Source organism: Fulmarus glacialis, unplaced genomic scaffold, assembly GCF_000690835.1.
Source record: "Fulmarus glacialis isolate BGI_N327 unplaced genomic scaffold, ASM69083v1 Scaffold51413, whole genome shotgun sequence".
Taxonomy (NCBI): domain Eukaryota; kingdom Metazoa; phylum Chordata; class Aves; order Procellariiformes; family Procellariidae; genus Fulmarus; species Fulmarus glacialis.
In genome coordinates this window covers 1-7,434 of record NW_009205807.1, presented here as the reverse complement: position 1 = coordinate 7,434, position 7,434 = coordinate 1, and the positions used below count along the sequence as shown (strand labels likewise).

Sequence of the window (7,434 nt, the reverse complement as noted above, 5' to 3'; positions counted from 1 at the left end):
AGGGACAGCGAGCGACTCTCGGCGCGCAGAGTGGAAGCTCTCAGCCAGGTAAAACCGCGAGTGCCCTCGAAGTAGCGCTGGCACGCAGCACCTCGCTACGGGTGCGCGAACACCCGAGGAATGGCAGCAGCGTTCACCTCGGGAGCTGTGCTTCCTCTCTAGAAAAATGAGTAATTTAAGCTTAGTAAGTCCAGCAGTGGTTGTCTTGAATGGAGGATGCAGACGTTTTGCATTCAGACTGCCTACTCGCGTTTATGGAAACAGATGGGGGTGCGCAGGCACCAGGGCTGACAACGTGGTTTAAGTGACTTGCCCGGGGTGGCACAGCAAGGCGGTGGTGGCAGCGGACAAAAGAGCAGATGTTTTGATCCCCTCAATGCAACACTGCTGCGTTGGACAGGACTTGCTTTATCGCTGTGTGCTCGGAGTTGGACTGTGCTCAGAGCAACTCTGCCATCTGTATCCAACAGTAGTTCCCACTGCATTAAGTTCAAGAAGGTAAACCGTAAAATCCTAAACCAAAAACTTAGCGTGGCATTATAAATCTTCATACAACTATTTTCACAAGGAGAAGGAAAAAGAGTAAAAAACTCTAAGTTTGGAAGTTCCATATTACTTAGTGAAGACCCTCCTCTTTATCAGATGCAACAGTTTTGTTCTGTAAGATAAACAACTGATGCCACCGCTTTTTCTATTAAAGTGGGTTTTTTTAACATGCACTTAAAAATGGATTTTTGTATTGACAGTAAGGCATCATGTTAAAGTAATTGGCAAGTCTGGATTGTGAAGAGAGATATTAGGGAAATCGGTATATCTTTTATGGCAGGAAAAAAAGTCTCAAAACTGCATCCCCTCCCATTCTCCACAAGTGGTGTTTTTGTTGCTGTCATTAAGACTTTCCCATGTTCAGTCTGAAATACTTAAAGAATTTTAAAGCATTTCTTTCTATATGAAGCTGCATAAAGGAATTTCCAAACGAGCAGCAGTACTTAAAATTGAAACAAGTATTTTTGTCATAAGTAATCTCTTGACCTAATGGTTTATACAAAACATTTTCCATATATGACACTCACCTAAAATACATTTAAATAAGTTCAAGTTTGGAAATTTGTAATAAGAGATGATCTTACTGACACTTTGCAGACAGATGACAAACCTGTGGTATCTGAATATATTTTGAAGTCTGATGCTGAATGTCTTTATAGCAAAGGGGAAATTTAGCATTTAGCATGATGCTAAAGAATTTAAAAGTCAGTAATAAGTGCTATTTCTGTAAGTTAGATATTAATTTTATTCTTTTTAGAAATAAATATTTTATGTGCAATCAGAAACACTGCAATCACGATCACTAAAAATAATAACAACAAAAAAAGTTATTTGTGAAGTCAGAGGCCTACGTGCTGGCGAAGAAGAGTGCTCCCTGTGATTTACAGCTCCATTAGCACTCCCCAAAACTGGAAGGGTAGAGTCAAGCTTGTACCTGTGTCATGGTCTACGTTGGCATCCAGGGCATCATTGATTCTGGAGGAGCAGTGCTGCCGAGGTTTCTGTTACCAGCATCTGCTACTTTTGGAGGATATCAAGCGCAAGCTGTTTTTGACAGAGTCAGGACTGGTGTACTTCAGATGCGTGGTACTACAGAGTGGTTGTACCGCAGTCAGCAAGCAAACTTCTTCCTTCTCAAAACACCTGCAGAGACGTTAACTTAATGCAGTGCAGATGATCCCACAGAGCTTCCAATTCAACAAGAACGTGCAGCAACTAAGAGTATGTCAGATCCCCTCGCATACCTTGGAGAGTCAGCTATAGCCAAAATAGTCATTGCTGCCACACGGATTTCATTTTCTGTTTGCTTGTCCTTACCACTCATCCTTTCCCAGGTCAGAAAGTTGCTGCATATGCTCCCTCTGCTTTGTCCTTGTGACAGTGCCAGGCAATGAATACACTTCACTGGTTTTTGATAAGATGACTTCCCAGTTCCATTTTTTTTTGAGGAAAATCTCTGCTATCTAGTAATTTAGAATGCAGGACTAGTAAGCATTTCTCAGTCTCCATAGTTACTCCTTTTAAACTACTTTGTTTCTTTTAAGTTCCATCTTTAGTTTGTTGCTGCTGTGTATCTTTTCATAGAGTCTTCCTGACTTTTTGTTGTTTCTGATCTCTTCATTCTACTGACTAGGAAGTGCTTGTATAGCTGTCTGAGAAGTTCTTGATTTTGACTGACTGATCTGTCAGTTCCAAGGTTGAATGATTATATGGAAATGAATTGGATTTATTTTAATTTTTAAGTACTTTGCAGTGAGTACAGGAGCAATATGGAATTACTGCAACATGGAATTCAGTCTTAGAAATATTTTGGCTTTTGAGTTCACTTTCCTTTTAAATAACTTCCCCTCCCCCTTATGTTTAGGAAGTACAGAAGTTGAATCAGCAACTAGAGGAGAAAAATGGAGAGATACAGCAGATGATAAATCAGCCTCCATATGAAAAGGAGAAAGAAATCTTACGACTTCAGAAGAGCTTGGCAGAGAGAGAGAGGGCTCAGGCCACCAGCGATGTTTTGTGCCGTTCACTCACTGATGAAACTCACCAACTTCAACGCAAATTAGCATCCACAGCAGAAATGTGTCAACATCTGGCAAAATGTCTAGAAGAGAAGCAAAGAAAAGAGAAAGGGAATTCAGATGACCAGATACTTACTGAAAGATCTAATCAGGTATTCTTACTGCTACTGTGTTTCTTTAAAGTCTTACTAGCTTGTGAGGTGTTAATTACAATAGGATAGTTGTAACTGGGGAGTGGTGAGAAACATCCCTTTAAATAATTTCATCTAGGGTGAAAAGACTACCATGGCAAGCTCTAAATAATTCCGAGTACCAAAAATTGAGGATGGAAGCAGTTGTCAATCACTTGCATTTTGGCCATCTCACTTATTTCATCATCAGAGGGTTTTTTTTGGAGAGGAGAAGATCTTGAGAGGTCCCTTCCAACCTCAGCAATTCTATGACTACAATTTTTCCCTGCATATACAGGAGACACTGCAGCATGCTTCTGTGCATCACTAGATGGTGCAGTGCTTTTATGTGTGATATCTCCTTATTACTTGTTTAAGCATTTAAATCACAAAACAAATATTTTAAAGTAGTATTTATATTAAGAATTCTATAGTACATGGTCTTCTCAGATCAGGATTTGGCTTTGCACACATAGTACAGACCTACAGAAAGTTGCTTAGGGAAGAATGAGTCAAGGCGTCTTACCTTTTTTTCCTTGGCTCTGGGGTTCCCCCGTGGCCCCCCACTGCAAGGCAATATTTCTTTCCAGTGGGGACATTTAGAAAAATTGCTTCATGATAGGAAGGTGGCAGAAATGCCACTGAGGGGCACAAAGAAACACCTGGATTTTGGCGTACTTTGCTAATGGCTGTGTGGCTTTGCCGCATCATCACCTTAGCTGAAGCTTTTCAGTGTAGGGTAGAGGTAGATTGTGTTGTTCCAGAAATCATGATGGTTCAGAGTTGGTAGGTAATTCATGATAATACCATAAGGAAATAACATTAGAGGTGCTCCCTCCAGTAACAGATCAGAGTATTGAATAGGATGCTACAGCCAATTCTCACAAAAAAGAATGATTTTGTCTCATGCTCTTACTGCTACGTAGTGGCAATGCTGTTTCACATGTCCACTCCTCTATGCTTTTATGATAAACTCTATACATTGCTCACTTCTACTTTGTAAAACATCCCAGGAGCATTTACAAAGAAAACTTATTCACATTAAAGTTACCTGTAAGAAATAGCTGGAGGTTGACTAGATACAAGAAAAAAAGACTTTTTAAGGGACTTGAAGCATTTAGTATTATCATATTTTACGTGTAATTGATAGACAGGAAACTTGATTGACTTTGATATATGTAATAAGCAGCTAACCTTGTACAATGGGGACTTCCCTGTTGAAGAAGAGAAATTTTAGATGCAATTACTAGCTGATTCTAGGGAATTTTGTACAAAAGTGTTCTATATTACTCATGCACACTGGGGTTTTTTTTAAGCAGATGTCACAACTGTAAAAAAGGGCTATCATTTTAGTCAATTATTTAGCAAGCAGGGGTTTTTTCCCTCAGTAATTTCTTCCTAGTACTGGCCAAAATTGACAGTAATAACAAAGCAAGGTGAAGGCACATCTGCATCTTTGTCATGCATTCCCCCACTCCAAACAAGTAGTTTCCAAGGAGTTTGTGTAAACTCTTAAGCTCTTTTGTCATCAGTGTAGACCCTCATGCATGTAAAATGTGTGGTATTTTTCTTGTTACCTTTAGTAGACTCAGAATTTTGTAAGACACATGTTTTTATGACACCACACAGATCTATTTAAAAGCAATAGTACGGTGGTAAAAACCTGAGTACATTTTGCTCTGCTTAATAAAAATAAAAGCTGTAGGCTATACTATTAGTATTTAGAAATATATTATATAGAAATAAGTAGACCTAGATGTATGTATTTGTTTCAGTGATAGCAAATAGTTTTAGAGGAATTTAAAAAAAAGATTACTTCCAGCTTAACAGCATAGCTAAGTAGAATTTGAGATTTTTATGTTAAAGTAACACTTCTTCTATCTGAAAATTATAGCTTTTAGACAATGAAACTTCACTTCAAGCTCTTATCTGCAACCTACAAGATGAAAACAGGATGTTAAAACAAAAAGTATCTCATGTGAGTACTTTCATTTTGTACAAGATTAAGATTTGATTGAGTATTTTGAATTACAGTAAATTTGGAGTAGGTAAGTCCTGGTTTAATGTGAGTCCAAAATTTTTCTTAGTCCTTTCAACATGGCACATAGTCTTTGTTCCCTTAGGTAAGAACAACTTATTACATTATTTTTAATGTACTATGGGTTTTTTGTTAAAAATTTTTTGTTAAAAATTGTTTTCGTGTTCCTTCCATGCACCAGTATTCCACCCCAGGAAAACAGCACTAGGCCTAGGGTGACCGCCAACCCCTCCCATTCCATATTATTTAATACTGTCCCTATGGATTAGCAAATGGGGAAGGCTGCCTGTGAAGAGCCTGGCTTATAGCATGATAATCTTCTGCTCTCCTATAAAGTGGCTTATCCACACTCAGCAGTTGAGTCAGCATGTTATATTATCTTTTAGAGAATTGTGGTCCTGCACATACAGACATTCTATGAAAGCTTAGAAGTTTGTGTCTTCATGTTTGTGTCTTCATGTTCTTCATGAATCTCCGGGGTAATCTTTCAGGTGGAAGACTTAAATGCAAAATGGCAGAAATACGATGCGAGTAGGGATGAGTATGTGAAGCGACTCCACTTGCAGCTAAAAGAGATGAAGTCACAACTGGAGCAGCAGCACGGCGTAACTTCAGCACAAACAAATTCTGACCTGATGCACAAAGAGATATTCCGGTTAAACAAGCTACTGGAAGAAAAAATGAATGAATGCATAAAAACAAAGATAGAATTAGAAGATGTGAAGAAGGCTAGTGAAGGAGATAATGAGCGCATACAAATGCTGGAGCAACAGGTCATTAAGTTTCTTTTTCCTAGAGATGGGAATTCTTAGTTTCTCCCCAGACCACTGAAGTCCAAGGGAGAAAAAAAGAAATGATTTCTTTTGACATTTGCCACTTGTCTTGCCACATTTGGCTATACAGATACTGTATACTATACAGATAACAAAACAGATATAAAGGAAACTCACTACTTAAAGAACTACATGCAGTTCTGCTGGCTTTAATACAAAATATGAAAGATCTGAAAAAGAAATACAAATACCTTTAAAGTACAGATACGATAGAGAAGATAATACCGAGATTCTGGAAATAAGTATTTACAAACAAAGGAATCACTTTTTAAACTAACCTGCCAATGCTCTAATTTATAAAATATTAACATCATAATTGTTTTTCAGGTCCTAGTTTATAAAGATGATTTCACATCTGAGAGATCAGACAGAGAACGAGCACAGAGTAAAATACAAGAGCTTCAGGCAGAAGTTGCATGTCTGCAACACCAGCTAGCAAGAAGACAGGTAAGAAAGCAATATGCTAGTTTTTCAATTAAAGCATGTCAACAGAATTCAGGACTAAAACATACTTTAATATATTTTAAAAAAAATTTTAGTACTTCTAAAACCATTTCAGCTCAGTGCAGCTATCAAAAACTTATATTATTTCATAGTCTGGGTTCTAGTGGAGATGCTTCCCAATACACATGTAATACCCCTTTCCAGTCCATTTTCTTTCCATTTTGGATCAACATAGTAAAGGGGAATTCTTAGAAGGAAGAGAAGGACAGCCATGACTCTTGTAACAGTGGCATCTTTAAAGTAGCATGCTGGCTATATTCTGTGTTTTCTACAAGCCTTCTTTACAACTATACGAATAAAACTACAAAAACTGATGCATATTTTATTTACCAATATTCTGATAAAAACATGAGCAGTGTTTCAGATAAAGGTGATAAAATATTCTGTTAAAGAATATCTTTTTACTGCCTCTTTTCAAGAGCTCTTCTTTCTCTTTCTAGGACTCAAGAGACACAAGCAGTCATTTCAGAGTTCATGTTGGTAACCAAAATCATATGTATGTACAGACAAACGTTGAACATCTGAGAGGCAATAGCCCGGGCCAAACAGGCCTGAGAAGAACATCTTCACAGTCTGAACAAGCTTCTCCACCTGTGGACAATGGAAACTCAGGATCTGAGGGCAGGGCACAGGGTGAACTTAGATGCCCTCATTGTATGAGGTTTTTCAGTGATGAACTCAGTGATGAATTCCTCAAGCATGTTGCTGAATGCTGTCAGTGACCATGTGATGTGAGGCGTGTAAGTTGATCACTACTTTATAGAGAGTAAAACTTCCCTCTATACATATCTCCTACAGTCCTAAAACAGAGTGATTCAAATGGACAGCTCTTAGGAATTAGGAGGATGAACAATATCTACCTCTTACTGCATTTCACTTTCTCTTGGACTGTACGAAAGACTTCAAGATAAAGCAAAGTTTTTATGAAGAATTATTTTTGACAACTACAAGGAAAATATAATGCAAATTCTACAAACTAAACTAAAACTTACAGTGGTAGTTAGTTTCAGAGTATTTGAGCCTAATTCTTTACAGCAGTCTGAAGGCTGCTGTAAAAAAAATTATTGAACTTGAAATTTTCCTCCTCTTCCAAAAATGTGGGCTGAAGAACAGAGGAGGAGCTTTTTGGCAGAAGATAGGAAAAATCTTATTGTGCTTTATCTGGATTAAAAGCGAAAGTATGTTCTTGTCTATTGAGGCTGAACTTTCACACATCTCCTCTGAAAATCCTTGTGTTCCACTGAAATCAGGAGAAGTGAAGATAACATAAAAGGGCTGGTTATTGACTAAAACCAGCCTGTCTTTTTGCACAGTGTCATGGTTTA

The 7,434-nt window shown here is 38.0% G+C and overlaps 1 protein-coding gene across 1 annotated transcript; it reads left to right on the top strand.

Annotated features, from left to right (window-relative positions):
- Nucleotides 1-3: 3 nt before the first annotated feature.
- Nucleotides 4-6,831, top strand: TNIP2 (TNFAIP3 interacting protein 2; the record flags this gene model as incomplete). Its single annotated transcript, XM_009575507.1, has 6 exons — nucleotides 4-48; nucleotides 2,411-2,716; nucleotides 4,629-4,712; nucleotides 5,264-5,545; nucleotides 5,933-6,052; nucleotides 6,550-6,831. Coding segments are annotated over 6 exons (1,119 nt in total), but the record flags the coding sequence as incomplete, so codon positions are not given.
- Nucleotides 6,832-7,434: the final 603 nt, after the last annotated feature.